General features: G+C 45.2%; 1 protein-coding gene across 1 annotated transcript in view; it reads right to left on the reverse strand.

Moving 5' to 3' along the window:
- SLCO5A1 (solute carrier organic anion transporter family member 5A1) overlaps nt 1–3993 on the reverse strand; it is a 129260-nt gene extending 125267 nt beyond the window's left edge. The window contains exon 1 of the mRNA XM_008710779.2: nt 3075–3993. Coding sequence (XP_008709001.1) covers nt 3075–3990 — 916 coding nt within the window. The 5' untranslated portion in view covers nt 3991–3993. The remainder of the gene's footprint in view (nt 1–3074) is intronic.
- Nucleotides 3994–22647: the final 18654 nt, after the last annotated feature.

Genomic DNA, 22647 nt, shown 5'->3' on the forward strand with positions numbered 1-22647 from the left:
CTTCTGCACCATTCTCAGAGCTCTGCTGAACACCGCACAGCCCGTGGTTTCGGTTGGCTCTCAGAGCCTCTTGCCAAAAAACATGCAGCGAGGAGGGCTCTGAGAGAGGGCTCAAGGGCTCTGGGGTCAGAGATACGTGGGTTTGAAGCCCTTAAGCAAGGCACTCAAACTCTCTGAGCTTCGGTTTCCTCATCCTTGAAATAGGGAAAACAATCCCATCTCATGAGGTCATAGAGAACATTACATAAAATAGTACAGGTAAGATTCCTGGTACTCAAATCATTGTCGCTTTTACTGAGATCCATTTAATATGAAGGAGAATTCTCTCTTGAGTTTCCCAAAGCATGTGGCCTAAGGCATTCATCAAAGTTTTTTCAAAAGAATCTTAGGAGGAGGAGGAAGAGGAAGGGGAGGGGGGAGAAGAGAAATAGAAGGAAGAAAAAGCAAATACCGTTTGTATAAATTTCTTCCCCTTGTTCACGTCACTTCACACTCCTCCCTTAAATTAGCAATATTTCTTATTACACTGAAAGCTCTTCAGGCGCTGGGACTATGTCTCATTTTCGGTCTTCCCAAAAGCAGCCCAGCACTTGCTGTTTTTCTTCTCAGCGGGCAACCACGACCAGAAAAGTTAAATCCCAGGGCTCTTACTAGTGGATGTTCTCCCTTTGTGTATGGCTCTACCTGTCTTTTTGATGAAGCAAATTTGTGTGAATGGTGTCCAGGAAGTGGGGTGGAAGGGAGATCTCAGTTTTCAAAGTAAATGGAGGCAAAGATCAGCAAAAACGAGAATAACAATTAGGATATTTACAGAGTCAAGTTATCATTCTAAAGATTACTTATTATTTTCAAAGAGAGACAAGCATGTTTACAATGGGAAGACCTAGCAAGCACCCACTCAACCAAATGATTAAACTTAACATCACAAATGAATGGTCAGATACATGTAATGTAAAACACACCACATTACCTTGAAGTAGTCTGACAAAAATGTTTTGTCTTAATCTATTCAAACTTTAGACTGAACTTCCAGTATACAAGAAATATAGGGGATGGAGGACAAGTGAGTGACACCACAAGGAAAAAATCAGATAAATCCAGAATGTAGAACATTCTGCAAATCAATGAGCCTTGTCCCTTCAAAAAGTCTATATGATGAAAAAAGAAAAAAAAGTTGAGGCACTTTTCTAGATGATAAAACCACTAAAAAGGTTAGTGGCCAAATGCAATGTATGAGAATCTTGATTGTCTCCTGTTTTGAAAAATCTATAGTTATCAAAGACATTGAAGAGACAATTGAAATTTGAATATGGATCGGATGTTTGATGATATTAGGGAATGATTATGAACTTAGCATGGTAAAGTTCCTGTACGTGTATAAAAGAAAGTCCTTATTTTTATAAGATACGTGCTGAAGCCTAGGGTTGTCTATAATTACTTTCAAAGGCTTAGCCCCCCACCCACAAAAATAAAAAAAAAATGAAATACATACATACACACAAACAGGCTGATAAAGCAAATATGACAAAATGAACAATTACTGAGTCTAGGTGGTGGAAATATTGGTGTTCACTGACTGTTTCAAATTTTCTATATGTTTGAAAATTTGTTGTAATAGATATTAGAAAACAAGGAGGCAAAGTAATAAGCTAGTGCTCTCTGCCCTGAATGAAAATTTCTTTCTCTTGCATTTAATAATAAAAAAACATTATAGAACTCTTGTCCTAATGCATTTGGGCCAGTTACTGGGGACTATACATGGCTCAGACACCCTGTACAATGGATTCTGGGGACAGCAGTTGTGCTGAGGAAAGAGCGGAGCCCTAGTAATGGGGTGTCATTTTCACTGTCCTTTGAAACATCCTTATTCCCACACCAAAGATCCTATCAGCGCATGGCTAATAAAATGGTAAGTATAACTGGTATTTGCTTATTTACCATTTTTTATAAAGTACAATCCTTTCTCTTCTTTTAGTTGGACTCCAATATAGAAATATAGAAAAAGAAAGATCTTATCTAGCATGACTGCTATTCATTCTTTTCAAGGGTTCAAATCCATCCCTTTAAAAGCTCCATTTTGAAGCGACAGCTAGAACAGAGAGGTGCTGACAACCACACAGATTTCTAGGAACAACATTTTCCTACCTGCTGCCATGGCTGCTTGGTCTCATATCAGCACCCTTTATTAACCCAAGCACCCCCTGTTCACGGGAGCTGATTCGTGCAAGTCAAATCACCAAACCCAAGAGTCACTTGCTACCAAGTTCATGGACTTAAGGGTCTTCAATGAGCAATAAAAATAGCTTTGGAGTAACTTTATAACTTGTGATCTTGCTTCTGTGTAAAGATATGCTAGTCATTTGATTACACTCAAGGTTGTCTTTTTTTTTTTTTTTAATGGTGATGCAGGTGATATGTAAGAAGTACAGGTATGGAGGCAGTAAAGCATCTTATATGTAGCACTCCATTAGCCCTGCTGTGGGGGACAAGACCGAGAAGCAGCAGGGGATGAAAGCAGTAAATAATCCAAGACTTCACTCCACAAGCCAGGTACTTCTATTCCTCCCTGAACTTTCTAGAAGAACAGCCAGTAGAGGATAAACTTGTAGAGTTTTTACAAAGGCAGTCAGCAAGAGAAAGAAGCATGACCCCATAGTTAAAAGTTTGTATTACTTGGGAAAAGAGTGTGAAGTGTGAGTCTGATGATTAGCCCACAGACCTCTCTGCTATTTTGATTCTCTTCCACACTAAAACACACCACAGTAAGGCTAAAACATAAAAACATAAAATAAACTGAAGCTTAATGCTTAAAATATACATGCAATATATATAATGACATTATACATACTATATATATAGTGAGATAGCTAGATATAAATATATATATTATATATAATATTATATTAATATAATATATTATGGTAATAATATTATATATAATATATATTATTTATAATAATATATATAGCGTGTGCATGTGTATATATATAAATATATAATCTCCTGGGAAATGTGGAAGTGTTTCTTTTTCACTGTTGACTTCAAGCTTATTTGAGAAGACAGGAAAGTCTTACCTAGGTACAAGGATGCGTTTTCTTTCTTGACATTGTCATCTAAGTAGGTTGGTCCCAAGGTATAAATAGGTGTGGAACCCATTCCAATGAGAATCTGTGCGCAAATGAATAAAGCCACATAGACCCAATGATTATTTCCTCCTGAGTCCTTCAGGCAGGCGGGAGGCTCCGAAGGCGCCGTGGAGTTGCCATTCTGACACAGGCCATCGTTGGAGGCCGACGCATTCAACTCTTGGATCTGGTAGGGAGGCGAGATGAAGTGAGGTAAAGCAAAAAGGGCAGCCCCGACGGCAATGAAAAGTCCACCCACGGCCAGCCACAGGGGCCTCCGACCCCGGCCGCCAAAGTAGCTGACGAACACCACCACCACCAGGCTCCCAATGTCAAAGCAGCTGACCAGCAGCCCCGACTCAGAACTCTTCAGACTGTAGCGCCTTTCGATGGTGGTGATGACACTGCTCAGGTACCCAGACACCATTAACGCCTGGATGAAGGTCAGAAAGCACATGCAAACCAGGAAGCAACGGGAATCCGTGAGGACCACATAGAGGCATCTTCTCCCCTGGAGCGTGGCCAAAGTAGAGGACACCGACACGGCTTTGCTGACTTCCACCCTGTGGTTACATTCCATGAGCCCTGCCGTCTCTGCCGAGGTGGAAGGAGCAGAGGGACTGGGGACCAACCGGTTTGGGCCTTGTTTCAACTCCTGATGGCCCAAAGAATCTGTACAGCCGATGGCTGGCTTGGCTCCTGCACTCGCAGGACTGAGGTCTGGCCGGCAGGAGGCGCTGTTCAGGACCGGTAAACTCTTGGACCTAAAGGTCTCTGGTTCGCACTTCTCTTGGACAGCTCCTACTGTGCCTTGTGCTTCCAGCTGCTTTCCCTCCTGGGGCTGCAGCCCAGTGCCTTCGTCCATGGCTCTTAGAATTCAGATTCGATCGCTGATCGTCGCACTCAGGGACTCCGGCGCTTTTCATCCACCAGCACGAGGGGCCGAAGTCGGGCCCACTCAGTCGTGCCCACCAGGGACCGGGGCTGGGGATGCAGAGCCGAGCAGCAGGGCATCCTCACCAGCAGAGAGGCACCCAGGGCATCCTGACCGCAGATACGGCCCCGAGGCTCCGCAGCCGCGTGCCCCGGGGGACAGGGGTCCGCGCAGTCCTGCGATGAGCCCTGCTTGGGGTCCACCTCGGGGCGGTAGCTCGCGGCAGGAGCCTTGCGCGTCCCGGGCGCATCCCCTCCGCCGCCGCCGCTCGGCCCGCCGCCTGGAGCGAGTACGCCCCGTGCCCAGCGTGGGGGCGCTTAGCGCTGTTGCCCGCGCCGCATACCGCCCGGCTGGTTGCGCCAGAGGCGCCCTGTCCTCGCCGCCTCGGCTTGCGACACCCTCGGGCGCAAAGATGCCAACCTGCAAAGCAGAGAGAGGGCGGTCAGCGAAGGGCGGCTGGGGCTGGCGTCTCAGCGCTCCGGGGGCCAGCGCTGGGTGACTCGGACCGTCCCAAATGGGACCGAGGGACGAGCGAGGAGCGAAGCCTCAGAGGAGGAGGCGGCTGCAGGCTGCAGCCTCTAGTGCCCAAACAATAAGCAGCAGGCGGTCGGCAGAGACCCTCCCTCATTGTCTACCGTGGACCTGCCCCCGCCCCGCCCCTTTTGCCTTAAACAGAGCATCTGCTTTTATATGTTAATAATTATCAACCTGGCAGCACTGACTCAGAGGCAGTGTCTTTTATTCGCGTGAACTAATTGCAACCTTTTGGCACTCCTACTCCATTACTCAAAATAGAAAATGCCCAAAAGAACAAAGGAAAGTTTTTTGGTTTTTGGTTTTGGGGGTTTTTTTGTTTTGTTTTGTTTTGTTTTGTTTTTACAAACAGTACCTTCCTAGTACCGATTTTAAAAAAGAAAAGACGGGGGTAAAGCTACGTGTGTAGAAATGTGTGTACACACTTGTGCGCAAGCACGTGTGCGCGACTGGATGTGAATTCGTCTGCTTCATCAATTAGAGACACGTATGCAAAGCCTAAAGCAGCCGCAAAAAGGTCAACGAGCTAGCCTCTGTATTCCCAACACTAAAAATAACCCCCCAGCCCAAAAGAACTATTCAATTTCAAATACCAGGGGCATCTGAGGCTGCGGCCCACACTAAGTCCCAGCGCTCAATGTCACGCGAAACCGAAAATCGGATTGCTTTGCGGAGGGGTGGGGAAGCAACAACCAAACAAAGAGATGCCGCCACGCTCTCACTGAGCTCGCTAGGAACCCGCCGAGCAGTCTTGGCACGAGGGGGCCGCGGGAGAGGTGTGCTGTTTACATCGAGCGCACCCCGCGAGCATGGGCCCGGAGTGCGTGCGCGCGAGTGCGCGCGCGCGCACACACACGCACACACATACACACCCGCGAGTATGTGTCAGAACCCCTCGCGCGATCCTGCATCCCGATCGAATTCGGCGAGAGGCGAAAACAGGTGTGTCCCCGGGGTAAACCCCCGCCCCTAATCTCGGGGACTCCCACTCCCGTCCTCCGGCCCGGGGTGATGTGCACCAGGTGGGAGAGGAGAGCCGGACTTCGCTGCGCTGGGTTTCATTTCGCGCTTTGTGATGCTGCTGAGGGAAGAAAGGAGGAAGGGTAAGGGAGAAAGGCAGAGAAGCTGAGCGGCCAGGGCGGCCGCTCCGGCGCCTCCCTCGGCTCTGCGGGGCCAGATCTGCTCCCAGATTCCCGGCCTGCCAGCCGTTCACAGCCCGGGCTTCCCCGCCGCCGCCTTGCCCCGGCGCCTTCCCGGGGAACCCCACGGGCTGCCGCGCGCCAAGCCGGGGAATCCCGGCAAACTCCCTCAGCGCTCCGGGGGCGGCGGAACCGCTGCCTGCGCCGGCACCCACACCGCAGCGCCGGCTCGGACCGACACACGGTTCCCGGCAGGGAGCTCTCCGCCCGGCGTGGAGTCCCAGGGACACCCCGGCGCGCGCGCGCGCGCGCGCGCGCACACACACACACACACACACACACACACACACACACACTCAACCCGCGGGAGGACACCTCTCCGCGCTGCCCGGGCGCACAAGCCGCCGCTACTCACTCGTGAGTCTGTCGGTCAGAATGTCTGGCTGAGAGTGGAGCGGCGGCAAGTGGGGACTGTGGAGGTGCAGGAGTAGTTGGGAGCCGCCTGGAGAGGCAGCTTCGGTCCAGCGGCGGAGAAATCAGTGAATGAGACTGAGTCAGGCTGAACTCTTACCCCCACCCCTCGCCTGTCACCCAAGCCTCTCCTCTCCAGACACACGCGCACAGAGACGCGCCCGAAGCGGAGCAGCAGAGGGCGCAGGCGCGCGGGCGACCGCCCAGCCCGGCCCGAAGGCAGCGAGCCACCCGGCAGCCCTTCACCTGCGCGGTGGGGGGGACGGAGGCCCCAGGGAGCAGGTCTCCAAGAAAGGCAGCTGCTGAGCCAGAGAGCCCACTCGGAATAAAGAAGTTATTTCTGTTCGTTTATTCCGTGCCGTGGGTACCCACAATGTCTAGGGACCAGAGTAGGTTCTGGGGACCAAAGATGAACAGGATAGGATCCCTGGACTGAGGAAACCTTTGTCGTGTAGAAGAAATACCCCGTAAGTAGCCTAAAACAACGAGGTGAGTTCTGTACAGGATGCCACCGAAGAACTTAATAGCCATTACTCTACTCCATCTTCATTTCCAGGCAGAAGGAAAGGCAAGTGCAAGAGCATGGGGCATGGTGCTCCAAGTTCATAGAGGAGCCGCAGGGAGATCGCAGGGATGGAGCAGAGGACTGGACTGCAAGGGTGGCAGAGTGGAAAAGGTCAGCAAGGGCTTCACAGGTCGTGTGCTGTCAGCACTGAAGGGCCTGTGCCATTCTGACTTGCTCACCACAAAGCCGTTCTGGCCGTGGTGGGTGAATGGAGGCCTAGAGAGAATGTGTGAGGCAGTGGCAAGGACATGGAGAGGAGGAAACCGGTTAAATATACTATGAGAAGGTAGAAGAGGCCAGACCTGGAGGCTGATAGAATCTGGAAGACGAGAAAACAGTCCAACATAAGACGTCTCTCAAGTTTCATAGCTGAGTGGGTGGGTGATGTCCAACAAAATCACAGGAGAAGCATGCTCTTGGGAGAAAGATGGTTCTCCTCTCAGGTGGTGCTGATTTTGACAGCCAAGTACATGTGTCCCATAAACTATTTTGATAGATGACACACAGGAAGTCTGGACTAAGGATGTGAATTAAGAGTCATCAGCCCAAAGGAGGTATCAGGTGAATAAGGAAGGCCGACTGAGTAGAGGAAGGCTAAGGACAGGGCCCCGGGGACACCACAAAGAGAAGAAGAGGGGGGAAAGCTAAGGAGGGACATACGAAACAATGGTCAGAGAGGTATGTGAATAATCAGAGAAGTCACAGAAACCATAGCAGCAGAAAACTCGAAGGAGTTATCAGATGCGTAAAAGGCTGCAGAGAAGTCAGAAAGGGTAACTGGAAAGAGCCCATTAGCTGTAGCAGGTAGGAGGACCCTGGTGAATTCTGAGAGTGGAAGATGGTTCCTAATGAAGGAAGGGGACTGCCTCCTACAAGTGCCATGCCGCTGCCGTCATGACAAAGCCACTTCACTGACCCTTGGCCTTACCCAACCCGAGCATTGTCTCTACTTTACAGACATGACGAGTAGAGTGTAGAGAGATTAAGTAACTTGGGGAGGACGCACAGCTAGTCTGTGGAACCCATGTGTTCCTGAAGCCCATTCTCTTGACTCTGACTCTATATTCTCTCTCTTATAATTGTAGAGCAGCTTGACTTTTCAGTGCACCTTGTATCTGTTAATTATCTCACTCTAGTCCAACAACTACCATTCACAGTTAATCCTTAGAGAACAAAATAGGCCAGCTGACACCAAAGAACAGTTAGTGTGTGTTCGATGTTCATGTTGGGACAGCACTGATCTCCTGGCAGCTTCCAGACTGATCAAACAGGGCAAATATATTCATTTCCTCATCCCCTGCCACTATCCCCTCCTCCCGAGATCTCCATTGAGCCCACTGTTATTTTTCCACAAACAGGCAAGATGACTCCAGCTGCCACCCCTGCCCAGATTTTAGTCCCCTACTGTTAGTAAGGTGGGCAAAAATATGTGTCACTTCTGGTATCTAAATACTCCTCTGAGCTTGTTATGGATCCAAACAGAATCGAGCTGCCTCCTATGATGTCCTTCTAAGCACTTTGGCCCATTCTCTCATTTCAGTCCCAGCCCTAAACATCAGTTGTTCTTCAGCAAATTCAATCTGTTGCATTAGGTACCAGCAGAGGGTTTCCCTGCTGAAAAGTCAGATAATCATGTCCCTGGAACACGCTGTGTTTATTCATGGTCAATTACCACAGTTAAACTAGAAACACCTCTAAGAACATATAGATTTTTTTATTGCCCCTAATAGAAAGATCATGATTTATAGACAGAATTTAAAAGGTCCAATTAGCTCTCCATATAGGAAACAAGAAGAAAATATTTAGCAAGAGACATTTCTTTCACTTTCTCTTCCATTGTTAAGTATGACTTTGGAAAAAGCCAGGGGTGTTTCCATCAGCCTTAATCTTCAGATTCATAGAAAGAAATGGATTCAGATCATGGGATTCTGCTGTACCCATGGCTCTTTCACATAATATGAATGAGTACACTTGCCTAAACTAGGAGGCCTACCTTGTTAGATGTATGCGGATAAACTCGCTTCAAATTCCCAGCTTGCTAATGCTTCTTCTAAGTCATTAATCAGTCGAACTTACACATAAGTTGCTCCTTTCCCAACTTTCATATAATAAGAAGGTCGCCTCTGGAATTACCTATGGCATTCCATGGGCTTAAAATCTGACTGCTCTGGAGGATGGAACAAGGAAAGCCAAGGGAGCCTTTTCTTCACTCCCTTCTCTTCCTCCTTAAAAAAGGCACACTTCAGAAGTCTCCCAGACACAAGAACTGGATTTTGGTCCAGAATACTTTCTGGACTAAAAACATAATAAACAGTTGCCAGTACGATCACTGAATTAGACACTGGTTGTTTAAGAGGGGACAAATTGTATGTTTTAGTTAACCTTTTTTTTAAATATTGAAATACAGCTTTATTCACAGACCCTGAAGGGGTTTCCAGAATATTAGCCTCTGTAACATATTTAAATTGCATCTTTATTCTTAGGTCAAATAAGTAATTTATGATATAACTGATTTCCTCCTATTTTTTTATTTTTTAACTTAATTTTATTTTTATTGAGAGAGAATTGACACAACATTTTTTAGGTGTACAACATAATGGTTTGATATATGTATATATTGTTAAATTATTGCAATGATAAGTTTAGTTAATATCCATCACCAGACATGGTTATAGATTTTTTTTCTCATGATGAGAACTTTTAAGATGTACTCTCTTAGCACCTTTCAAACATACGATAAAGTATTTGTTTTTAAAAATTTTATTTATTTATTTGACAGAGAGAGACAGCCAGCGAGAGAGGGAACACAAGCAGGGGGAGTGGGAGAGGGAGAAGCAGGCTCCCAGCAGAGGAGCCTGATGCAGGGCTCGATCCCAGAACGCTGGGATCACACCCAGGGCTGAAGGCAGACGCTTAAGGACTGAGCCACCCAGGCGTCCCATACAATACAGTATTGTTAACTATAAGGTTAAAAGGCAAACTCTTAACACAACTTGACATTTACCCCCCCTCCTTAGAAGTAAATTTCAAGCTGGGTGAAACAGAAGAGGAACAGATTTGGCCCTGGAGTCCAGTGAATGGAGGCAGTCACTCTAGCCCTGTGGTTTGCAAGTGCTAAAGGAGTGTCTGACCGGCTCCTGGGTGGCTCAGTCGGTTAAGAGTCTGCCTTCGGCTCAGGTCATGATCCCAGAGTCCTGGGATCGAGTCCCACATTAGGCTCCCTGCTTTGTGGGGAGTCTGGTTCTCCCTCTGCCTAACGCTCCCCTGCACATGATCTCTCTCTCTCAGATAAGTAAAATCTTTAAAAATAAATAAATAAAGGAGTATCTGACCAGCTGTGTCAGCTTTTGCACTTCAAGTCCCACAACTCAAGAGGCCACAGTCCCATGAACACCTGGGACACACGGTCACCCTCGAAAGGAGCCAAGCGATTTCCAGATATCAGCTTCCCTTATAATCTGTAGACAAGTTGGGTCAAGGCCTGAACTAAAGACCAAACAAGGAAAATAAATGCAAGGGATAAAATGAAACTGTGTGGGGCGCCTGGGTGGCACAGCGGTTAAGCGTCTGCCTTCGGCTCAGGGCGTGATCCCAGTGCTCTGGGATTGAGCCCCACATCAGGCTCCTCCGCTGTGAGCCTGCTTCTTCCTCTCCCACTCCCCCTGCTTGTGTTCCCTCTCTCGCTGGCTGTCTCTGTCTCTGTCGAATAAATAAATAAAATCTTTAAAAAAAAATGAAACGAAACTGTGTTAGATATGCTTGATTAACACTCAATGTGCAGTCCCTACATTTCTGTTTTTTCTTGAATGGCAGAGTCTAGAAAGCTAAAAACAAACCAGAAACAACAATAAAAAAAAAAAACCACAAAACTAAACAAATCAAAACAAAACAAAACACACATTTCCCTGACTCCCTTGCTGATCCGGTTCTGGAGAAGAACTGAAGCATTCTTATGAGTTTTGGAAGGTGGAATGAGTCATGGGCCACATCCTTTTTGGCTGTCTTATGCCAGCAAGCAGGTCATAGAAACATGTTATTTTTCTGCTTCAGTGTTCAGTTGTCCAAACTCTAGCTTCTGGGTATTGAAAGGGAGTGGCGGTACTGGCTCTCCAAATCCAGCCACAGTAGGGTCTCCTGAAGAGAATACACCCGGAAAAGCTTTTGATTTCCACACCCACCCTGTTCCTCCCCCACATTGGGCCAGACATACCAGTTTCCCTGGCAGGACAGATGTATAGTGTTCCAAGAAGCATTCCTGGTCACCCAATCTAGAGATGATTCGTCCAGGTCTCCCAGAGATTTTCTAAGCACGTATCTTTCTGTAGCAAATCTCTTTCTGCCAAAAGCCCAGAGTGATCTCTCTGTCCTGCACCGGGCCGAGATTAATACAGTAGATAGTCGGCTTCTGAATTATGGCTCACTCATCCACAGTTTGGGGTCCCTCTGCCTAGTTCTCAACTTGCCTCTTTAAAGCAGAAGTCTCTGAGTGGCTCAGTCGGTTAAGTATCCAACTCTTGGTTCTCACTCAGGTTGTGGGTTCAGGCTGTGGGCTCACGTTGTAATCTCGGGTCATGGGATCGAGCCCCACATCAGGCTCCACACTCAGTGAGGAGTCTGCTTAAGATTCTGTCTTCCTGGGGCGCCTGGGTGGCACAGCGGTTGGGCGTCTGCCTTCGGCTCACGGCGTGATCCCGGCGTTCCGGGATCGAGCCCCACATCAGGCTCTTCTGCTGTGAGCCTGCTTCTCCCTCTCCCACTCCCCCTGCTTGTGTTCCCTCTCTCACTGTCTCTCTCTCTGTCAAATAAATAAATAAAATCTTTTAAAAATCGATCAATCAATCAATCTTAAAGCAGAAGTCTCTAGGACCTATATTAGGGATGAGCTTGAACTATTGGCAAACTTCTCGAAGTCTAGATCCAGAGAGCAATGCCAAGAAAAAGCTGGAATTCCTCTCTCCCTCCTCCCTTCTCGATTTCCATTCCCCATCTAAGGACATTTTTTCCCCTAGATGATTGGAAAGATCCATATCTCAGGGCTGACCTGAAGTTGGTGACCTTATCCCAGAGCACAGAATATTTAACACAAGATAATATAAACAACACACTCACTGCAATGACCCACTGTCGAGGCTCCCCTTCAAAGCAGGTAGGATGGCAACAGGTTCTCATTTCTTTACATTTTTCTAAAAGACCTAGAGAGCTGTTGTACAGCAGTGTATCTGTAGTCAGTAAGAATGTATTGTGTGCTTAAAATTTTGTTGAGGGTAAAAAAAAATTTTTTTATTGAGGGTAGGGCTCACTGTACAAGTGTTCCTATCACAATAAAATAAAATCAAAGAAAAATAAATGAAAGACCTGAAACACTGACATTTATAAATCATCTGTGGTGTAGTCCTGCTGGTAGCAAAAGGTGAGCTAGCCTCTGGACAGCACATCCTTCCCCCCTCCCCCACCCCTCTTCAGAAGGTCTGTGTCATCTGTGGCAAATGAACACTATTTCATCTTTGTGGTGAGTGCATGGGTGTCACTTACCCATATTTCATCACAAGAAGATGCCCTAATTCCAAGAGGCACCATTATTTTATGTGTCACTAAGAAGGAAAAAATGCTTCCACTTAGGCTATGACACATGCCTTAATGATGAAAGAGAGGAAAAGAGGGCTACCGCCTAAATTTAATTGTGGCTCTGCCATTTAGGGCAGTGTGGCCTTGGACAATCTACCAAACCTCTCTGCCTCAGTTTCCAAGCTGGGGTTCATCACAGTATCTATCTCACAGGGTTGTTGTAAGCAGTAAATGAGATAACATCGACAACATGCTTACAAGAGGGCCGGGCCCAAGGCTGGAGCTCTTAAATGTCAGCCTTTGCTACAGATCCGCATTGCTGTCTTTTCATTCATCCTACGCACAGTTTTTCCTCTCTGGTTGTCGGAGGGCAGGGGATCCAGAATCTTTTATTTCATGCAGGCCACACATTTCTCTAGGATTAGTTCCTATCTGGGAAATTATGGTCAGACTGATAAAACATCATATACTCTGTAGGGTCCACTATTTGGTTGTTTCTGTTTGTTTTGTTTCATTTTTCATCTTCCAACCATGGGAATCCCTTCCTTACTGGCACCCCCACCTTGACTCAAATATTTATGAAAACTAAACAATAATGATGCCTTTCATTTATCGTATTAGGACGGACAACATATTTTACATACATCATTTCATCTTCACTCCTCAGTATGTATTATCAATTCCATTGGCAGAAGAGAGATCTGAGGTTCAGAATGATCATCAACTTGCCCTAAATCATGTGGCATCGAAAGTGTGGAGATCCAAATCCAGACCAAACACGTTCCAAGACCCGTGCTCCTGGCAACCTACCTGTATTTTCTTGCAATTGTGTTTTACATAATTTTTAGGAAACCATCCACTGATTAAGATAAGCATGTCTCTGCAGTGAAAGATTTAAGAGAACTAAAGGATGAAGCAGTCTACACACAATGCATGCCACCGCTTTTGAGTAAATATACCAACTACCCATAGAGCCGTGATCTCTATAAGGACTAGGATTCACGTTTTTACAGGGCTGCCCAACTGTCTAGTCACTAGCTGCGGTTTCATTCCCAACTCATGACTCCTCCCAACCTTCTCTGCATTCCTCGCCTTTGACTAGGGAGCATCACGGAACAAGTTTACCATAAAGCCCAACCCTCAGAGTGCTGCTGCCCCCCCCACCTCCACTGCACTCTATTATAAGGCTGAGAAATAACTGGCCAGTGGGGTGTCCTGAGTAAACCCACTCCTCTCACAGCCAGTCTTGCAAAAGAGAGGTGAAATCAAACCTGGCTTCCTGAGATCCCACATCACAAACACCCATAGTAGAATTCTTTCAATAAAAACACAGAAAGGTAAGGGGCTGTGTGGGGTGACCAGGAGCTCAGAGCTCAAACATCCTTTCCTTAATGGAAAGACACTCCGAAAGAGCTTTTCATAGAGTTCACTCAAATTCCCTTCTCCCTTCTCTACCTTTTTTTGTTGTTGTTGTGAATGACATTTTTGATAATTATCTGACTGCAAAAAACCTCCAAAAGTCCAGGTTGAAGTGCTATACTATTTTTAATTATTACCAGTATTGGCTTTGCCATGTGTGTGGACGAGCTTGGTTTTGGCCAACTTTAAGGCTCTGTCCTCTTTGGCTGTCTGTGATACACTGACACTTGCTCCATTTGTCTTATTGTAACTAATGAATACAAAATGACCCAATACAAGTATCATGTACCACTCGGGCCACCAGGGAAGTGATTTTAAAGGATTTAGTGTTCCATTTGGGGGCTACAAGACCTGCCACCAAGGAATAGGATTTGAATGACAAATGAATTTTCTTCTATCTTTCCTTTTGAGAAAATCAGAGCTGTTAGAGTCTCAGTTTGCCTAAACTGGGGAATGACTTGACAAATGCACATGTATACAGTGAAAATATAACATCTAAACATGGTGATCCTTCTTCCTTCTTCCAGTTGGCTTTGTTTGTGAAATTTCACACCAGAGGAAAATGTGGTTTTTCAAGCAGAAAAGAATTATTGTGAGAATTAGCTCATTTTGGACCCAGGATGGATTTTAAACCCCAGGGAAGGAACAGAAACATGCTCTCAGGAGAAATAAGAGATTTACAGGTAAACAAAAATACGCATTTTTCTCTCCATACTATGTTCATCCTTCTTCAGTCTTCCCTAAAGAAAAATACCTTTAGGAAGAAGAGTCTGAAGCCCCAGAAACAATTTTTACTAGTCTTAGAAAATGTCTTTTTATTAATATCTTTCACACATAACAAAAAAGCAAAACTGAGAATAAGAAAAGTAATCCAAGCTATCAAAAAACTAACAAAACGGGGCACCTGGGTGGTTCAGTCAGTTAAGCATCCAACTCTTGACCTCAGCTGAAGTCCTGATCTCAGGGTCGTCAGTTCAAGCCCCACGTTGGGCTCCACGCTCAGCCTGTAGCCTATTTAAAAAAAAAAAAAAATCTAACAGAATTAGCTCCCTTCTATGCCACCAAGACAGGATTTTATTGGTCTCCTGCAATTTAAAGACCAAGATCCTGGGGTGCCTGGGTGGCTCAGTCGGTTAAGTGGCTGACTCTGGATTTTGGTTCAGGTCATGATCTCAGGGTCGTGGGACTGAGGTCCCTGTTAGGCTCAGTGCTCATCGCAGAATCTACTTGTCCCTTTCCCTCTGCTCCTCCCACCCCCAACCCTGCTCTCTCTCTCTCACGCTCTCCCTCTCCCTCTCTGTCTAAACTAAATAAATAAAATCTTAAAAAAAAAAAAAAAGACCAAGATCCTGATTTCTGCTAAATGCAAAGCCCAGGAGGGAAACACTGTGCATGATGAAGGATCTGAGTTGAACCCTGAAGAGTAAACAGACTATGCACATGTGTGGATGGGCCCAAAGCAGCACCCAAAGAGGGACACTGAAAAAAGAACACTTGGGGGCAGGACATCTCAGGCAGGTGGAATTGTTGAGGAACCTGAAACACGTGAAGGGGACAAACAGAAACTAAGAAAGGAAAGCTGGTCACCTCCAGTTAAGAGGTTTAGACTCTACTCCATAAACGACAGAAAGCAGTTGAAGGTTAAGCAAAGCAGGGACAGGATGAAGCAGAACTTGATGAAGATTAACTTCTCAGGAAGTGCTGGGTGCTACAGGTAGAAGGCCCACTCCCAGAACAGTCAGGATAGTACAGGCAAAACCATGACGTCAGGTGCCGACGAGGAAGGACTAGGTATTAGACCACTGTTGTTTTATGACATGGAATTGATGACTTTAGACTGGAAGGTTTTTAGGGATTATGTAGCCAAAAATTTACAAACCTATGGCCACATTGGGCTGAGGGTAAAACCCATATATATTTTTTTCCAGTTTTCAGAATTCGCTGCCAAAAGTTAAACTTGAGAGATTTCAGATGAAAGATCCAGATTTCTGCGTTCTTGGTATTTGCCACATTGGGTTCCAGGCCCTCAGTTACCCTCCAGGCCCTCAGTTACCCGCCCGGCCCATACAAGCCTCTTAGTTTGAGATCTCTTGATTTAGGCCAATTTTTGTCCTGCCGTCCCCACCCCAATCTTGAAGAAGAAGGAACCAAAATGCAAAGAAGGTGATTTTCCTAAAGTTTCACTGGCAGATGGTGGCAAAGTCAATGAGGAATGACACGGTACAGTGACAATTTTACTTTGTACAGCAGCTTGAAATATATTGTCTCTTCCTCACAGCTCTGAAAGGTAGACATCATCATACCCAAAACTAATGTAACGTTGTATGTCAACTATACATCAATAAAAAAAAAAAAGGTAGACATCATGACCCCCATCTCATAGAGGAGGGAAAGGGTTGAGAGAGAAACTAGGTAACTTGACCAAAGCCACACAGCTGGTCAGCAGTGGAGACAATGTTTAAACCCAGATCCATCCTTGTCCTTTTATTACACAATAATGTAAGATCCTGGGGCCCAACAAACCCACTTAAAATTTGGGCTGGCCTTTAACTGGCTGTGTGACAGGAGGGATGTCACTCAACCTATCTGAATTCAGCTTTTTAGTCTCTAAACTGACATGACTGGGGCCACCAGGGAGGCTCAGTCATTTAAGTGTCTGCCTTCGGCTCAGTTCATGATCTCAGGGTCCTGGGATTGAATCCCACATCGGGCTCCCTGCTCAGCTGGGAGTCTGCTTCTCCCTCTCCTTCTGCCCCTCCTCACTCCCTACTTGTGCTCTCTCGCCTCTCAAATAAATAAATAAAAATCTTTAAAAATAAATTAATTAAAATAAACAATAAATAAACTGATATGAACATGTATCCGACAGCAGTTAACACACAGTAGGAATTACAGTTCCTATGTATTGAGTGCTCACTTGTGCTAAGCTCCACACTCCATCATAAAATGGGTGCTCTTATCCACGTTTCCATGAGATTTAGAAAAAAATGCAACACCCCTGAATAATGAAGAACAGTCTAGATTTGCCGTCTGGTCCAGTCTCATTTGTATGTCTCAACCACACCCTCCACTAACCTTCTGTTGGGGCACAACATACCCAGTAGGTGCTTTTCTCCTCTGCTCTCAATAATTTAGATGTGTCTTTTATTATTTTTTTTAATTTAGACATGTTTTTAGAATCAAAACTGTCATGCAAGCCAACAAGTACACTATGGTTCTTAAACATCAATCTAAATACTATTATGGGCTGAATTTTGCCCCCTTCAAAATTAGTATGTTGAAGTCCAAACTCCCAGTACCTCAGATGCAACTGTATTTGGTAATAGGATCTATAAAGAGGTAATTATTTTATTTATTTATTTTTAAAGATTTTGTTTATTTTTTTGACAGAGAGAGAGACAGCCAGTGAGAGAGGGAACACAAACAGGGGGAGTGGGAGAGGAAGAAGCAGGCTCCCCACTGAGCAGAGAACTGAACACGGGGCTGGACTCCAGGACCCTGAGATCATGACCTGAGCTGAAGGCAGACGCTCAACCAACTGAGCCACCCAGGCATCCCTGGAGCATGTTTTAATATGTGATAAATGTTACAAAGACTGGTAGAAAAAAATACTGTGATTTGGGACATATTAAAAAATAAAAGCAACTTACATCAAAGTAACATAAGTAAACATAAGTAAACAATTTAAAAGAAGAAAGTCAAATAGATGTGCCCAATTGAAAAAGAAATGAAATATAGTATACCTGTGTCTAAAACAGAAATACTTATCACAAATCTTAGAACTTCCCTAGGAATGCCCGCAATAACCAAACTATGGAAAGAGCCCAGATGTCCATCGACAGATGAATGGATAAAGATGTGGTGTGTGGGGGCGCCTGGGTGGCACAGAGGTTAAGCGTCTGCCTTCGGCTCAGGGCATGATCCCGGCATTATGGGATCGAGCCCCACATCAGGCTCCTCTGCTATGAGCCTGCTTCTTCCTCTCCCACTCCCCCTGCTTGTGTTCCCTCTCTCGCTGGCTGTCTCTATCTCTGTCAAATAAATAAATAAAATCTTTAAAAAAAAAAAAAGATGTGGTGTGTGTGTAAAAATAATGGAATTATATAGTCATCAAAAAATGAAATCTTGCCATTTACAATGATATGGATGGATCTAGAGGGTATTATGCTAAACAAAATAAGTAAATCGCAGAAAGACATATGATCACACGATCTCACTGATAGGTGGAATTTAAGAAACAAGGCAGAGGATCATAGGGGAAGAGAGGAAAAAATGAAACAAGACAAAACCAGACAGGGAGACAAACTGTAAGAGACTATTAATCTTTGGAAACAAACTGAGGGTTTCTGAGAGGAGAGGGTGAGGGGATAACTGGGTGATGGACACTGGGGAGGGAATGTGTTGTAATGAGCACTGGGTATTATATAAGACTGGTGAATCACAGACCTGTACCCCTGAAACAAATAATACATTTTATGTTAATTAATTGAATTTAAATTGAACAAAAGAAAATAAAGTTAGGATCATGACACAGATAAAAAAAAAAAGAACTTCCCTAGGATCTGAAAGTATGTAAGAAAATATAGATCTGGAAAAAAGTGACAAACCCCTAATAATCAAATTATAACATTATCAATGTATCCAGTTTCTCCCCACTTCAGGCTTCTCGAACTGGGGCTATGTGGCCCCCACAGCACTAGGCTGCCTGCCTGTAATAAAGCAAAATGAAAAACATGTGCATCTTCCTAGAAACTCATCTTTATTAAACTTTGGAAGTAATATGATAAACAGAGATACATTATGGTATAGAAAGAGGAACCCATATATTATTTAAATAAAACAGAACCTTTTTAATAAATGTGATACTTGCTTAAGGTTACTTAGGGCTATTGGCACCCTAGACTCCCTGGGGTATGTGGCCACCTCCCTTCAGCCGGGTCACTTTTGTCGAAAAGTTTAAGAAGTGCCTTTATCTGATGCCAGTTTTATCTTCAGGAGGTGTGCCTTTGATTCAGAGGGCTCCGGGGGAAAAAAAAAAAGAAAACTTCAACGATACAGTCTGAAATTCTCTTAATTTTGTCTATACAACTCTTGTTTCAAACAAAATGTGCCAGGGGAATTATGCTTACATTAAGCATTCATACTTTAGAATGGATTCTATCATTCGTATATTTTCTCAATACCTGAAACTAACTATATTTAGAAATTGGAGGTAGAGAGGAAGCCATCTAACAGTCAGGGAAGTTGCCAACTCTATGGTCCGGTTTGATGGGGCTATTTACCAAAATCTGGCAAGGTATGGGGAAACCATAAGGGACATGCAGTACCATGGAGGCAGCAACAGTGGGATGCCACACTGTTCCCACACCAGGCCTGAAGGAGCGGAAAACAGAGCAGCTTTCAAAAGTTATGAGTATGGAGGTTCCTCAAAAAATTAAAAAATAAAGTTACCATATGATCCAATAATTCTACTACTGAGTATTTACCCAAGAAAACAAAAACACTAATTCAAAAAGATATACGTACCCCTATGTTTACTGCAGCATTATTTACAATAGCAAGATACAGAAGCATCCCAAATGCCCATCATGGGCATTTGAATGGATAAAGATGTGGTGTGTGTGTGTGTGTGTGTGTGTGTGTGTGTGTATCATGGAACATTACTCAGTCATAAAAAAAGAATGAGAGTGTGCCATTTGTGACAACATGGATGGATCTAGAGGGTATAATGCTAAGTGAAATAAGTCAGTCAGACAGGCACCTGAGTGGCTCAGTCAGTTAAGCCTCTGACTCTTGATTTCCATTCAGGTCATGATCTCAGCCCCACACTGGGCTCTACGCTCAGCACAGAGTCGGCTTGGGATTCTCTCTCTCTCTCCCTCTACCTCTACCACTTCTCCTGCTTGCACTCTAAATAAATAAATAAACAAACAAATAAATAAAATCTTTAAAAAAAAAAGGCATTCAGAAAGACAAATGCCGTATTTCACTCACATGTGGAATTTAAGAAACAAAACAAAGAAAAAAAAAAAGACTCTTAAATACAGAGAACAAGCTGGAGATTGCCAGAGAGGAGGTGGCTGGGGGATGAGCGAAGTAGATAAAGGGGATTAAGAGTACACTTACCATGATGAGCACTGAATAATGTATAGAATTGTTGAATCATTACATTTTCTACATACAATATGCACAAACACACACACACACACACACACACACACGACCTGAAACTAAATAATACTGTACTGGAAACTATAATTATACTTCAACTTAAAAAAGAATATATATATATTCTTTTTTAATTTTTTTAAAGATTTTATTTATTTATTCAAGAGAGAGAGAGAGCATGAGAGAGTGAGAGACAGCACAAGCAGGGGTAGTGGTAGAGGCAGAGGGAGAAACAGACTCCCCACTGAGCAGGGAGCCTGATGCAGGGCTCCATCCCAGAACCCCTAGACCATGACCTGAGCAGAAGGCAGATGCTTAACCGACTGAGCCACCCAGGCGCACAAGATGGGAGCTATTGCCTTCGGTAGAGGGACAATGTCAGTCCACAGGGACCCTGCAGAGAAAAAAGTAGGGGAATAAGCCCAGTCTCAGTTCCTCCCTCCCCGGCCAGCTTCTGATCTCCTCCTGGTTGGAAGCTATTGGAAGCAGAGGGCCAAGAGTTCACGGAAGCTATGGGTACAAGTCAGCCTCCAGGGCAGAGAGCAGACTGCAGGTAAGTGGAGAGTTGATCTGGAAGGAGAAACAGAAGGTGTCCAGCGTGCGAGGACTAAACGGGGAGGAATAAATGGGCCAGGAGGTGCTGGCAGCGGGGTGGAAGGGCTAAAGACTGACAGGACTGAAAATGTTTCAACCATGGAAGACCTTGGGTTTTATTTTCAAAAACTTAAAAGATTTGGGGCACCTGGGTGGCTCAGTCAGTTGAGCCCCTGACTCCTGATTTCAGCACCAGTCGTGATCTCAGGGTCATGAGATGGAGCCCTGCGTCGGGTTCCATGCTCACTGCAGAGTCTGCTTGAGATTCTGTCTCTCCCTCTCCCTGTGCCCCTCCCCCCAAAATAAATAAATAAATCTTTTTCTAAAAAGCTGAAAGCTTTAATATTAAAAAGAGATGTAGAAACTACGGATAGTAGGTTTCTGTGGAAAGTACAGAAGAATGCTACAGATGCTAGAGGCGAATGAAATGGAAACGTGCTCGGGATGCTGAGAACAGTCACGTGTGACGAATCATCAGTCTCCTGGGCGCAGTGACTGCTCCAAGCACAAGCTCGGGACCCGCAGGGCAACCGGAATCCTTCCCTGGGCTCTACAAGCTGAGGCTCAGGAGAAAACCATCTTTCCTTCTGCATCACCAAGATGGAATGTTGAAGGTCTGGCACTGCCTGAAGCCATGCCCCATGCCCCATGGAAAGTTCCAACCTGCAGTGGTAGAGAATGAGGCCATGCACGGTGTGGAGTGATGGAGAGAGAGAAGTCCCGACAGTAGAAACCGCGTTATCTCTGAGGTTAGTGCATTCTGTCCTTCCCTTTTGTGTGAGGCAATAAATTGCCCCCTTTACTAGACTGGTTTGAAGTGGGTTTCTGTTACTTGCCAAAAGAATCCTAATATGGTCCCTATGTTATGGGTTGCATTGTGCCCACCCCCCAAAAAGATATGTTGAAGTCCTAGCACCCAGGATCTCCGAATATGACCTTATTTGGGTATAGGGTCTTTAGAGAGGTAATCAAGTTAAAATGAGCTCATTAAGGTGGGCCACAATCCAGTACAACTGGTGTCCTTATAGAAAGGGGAAATTTGGAGACAGGTACATACAGAGAAAGCACCACGTGAAAAACAGTCAGGCTGCCACGAGCCAAGAACCACCAGAAGCAAGGAGAAAAGGGGGTACCTGGGTGGCTCAGTCGTTAAGCGTCTGCCTTTGGCTCAGGGTGTGATCCTGGCATTCTGGGATCAAGCCCCATATCGGGCTCCCTGCTCTGCTGGGAGCCTGCCTCTTCCTCTCCCACTCCCCCTGCTTGTGTTCCTTCTCTCCCTCTCTCGCTGGCTGTCTCCCTCTCTGTCAATTAAATAAAATCTTTAAAAAAAAAGAAGCAGCAGCAAGGAGAAAGGCCTCAAAAGCCACTTCCCTCACAGCCCTCAGAAGGAACCAACAGGGCCAACACCTTACTTCAGACTTCTAGACAGTGTATTCCTACCGTTTAAGCCACTCGATTCGAGGTACCTTGCTCATAGCAGTCCTAGCAAAACTAATACTCCCCACAACTAGGATGTGCTAGAAAGGCTCTGTACGTAGAACTGGACAAGATGATTTCCAAATCCTTCCAGCCCAGACATGTGATCATGTAATCAGCCCACAGAACCGAAAGTTGAGCCTCTTTCACTGTGAATGGCAGACAGAGAGCCGTTAGTTCCCAGACTGCCTCACAGCCCCTCCACAGGCCCCCACCTAACACTGTCTGCCAGCCGTGCAGCCTCCACGGAAGGCTTGTCTCTTACATTCACTAAGTACACACACTAAATAAGAACGCCAAATAACAGAAAGCTTTAGGGGTCCTTGTGAATTACATGGAGAAATTATAATAGATACGCATAAAGCAACTTACATAAACCAAACGTATCAAAGAGTACGAACTAATATCCAGGATTCATCATTTCTAGTGAAGCGTCGTCCCCCTGCCCTCATGCACGCCTAAGACAGAATCTACAGAAGCCCCACTTCCAAGCATTTTAAGTAGAATAAAAACGAGCTCTCCTAAAGGACGGCAAAATCTTTGTTTACGTTGTTCCTGAGACCTACATCGCTCCCCAAATATGAAATCTACCTATAAAAAAACTGGGAAAAATTAAATCAATATTAAATTTATTTTTTCTAATGAGTTTTTTATTTT

The sequence above is a fragment of the Ursus maritimus genome, unplaced genomic scaffold, assembly GCF_017311325.1.
Source record: "Ursus maritimus isolate PB19 unplaced genomic scaffold, ASM1731132v1 scaffold_9, whole genome shotgun sequence".
NCBI classification, from domain to species: domain Eukaryota; kingdom Metazoa; phylum Chordata; class Mammalia; order Carnivora; family Ursidae; genus Ursus; species Ursus maritimus.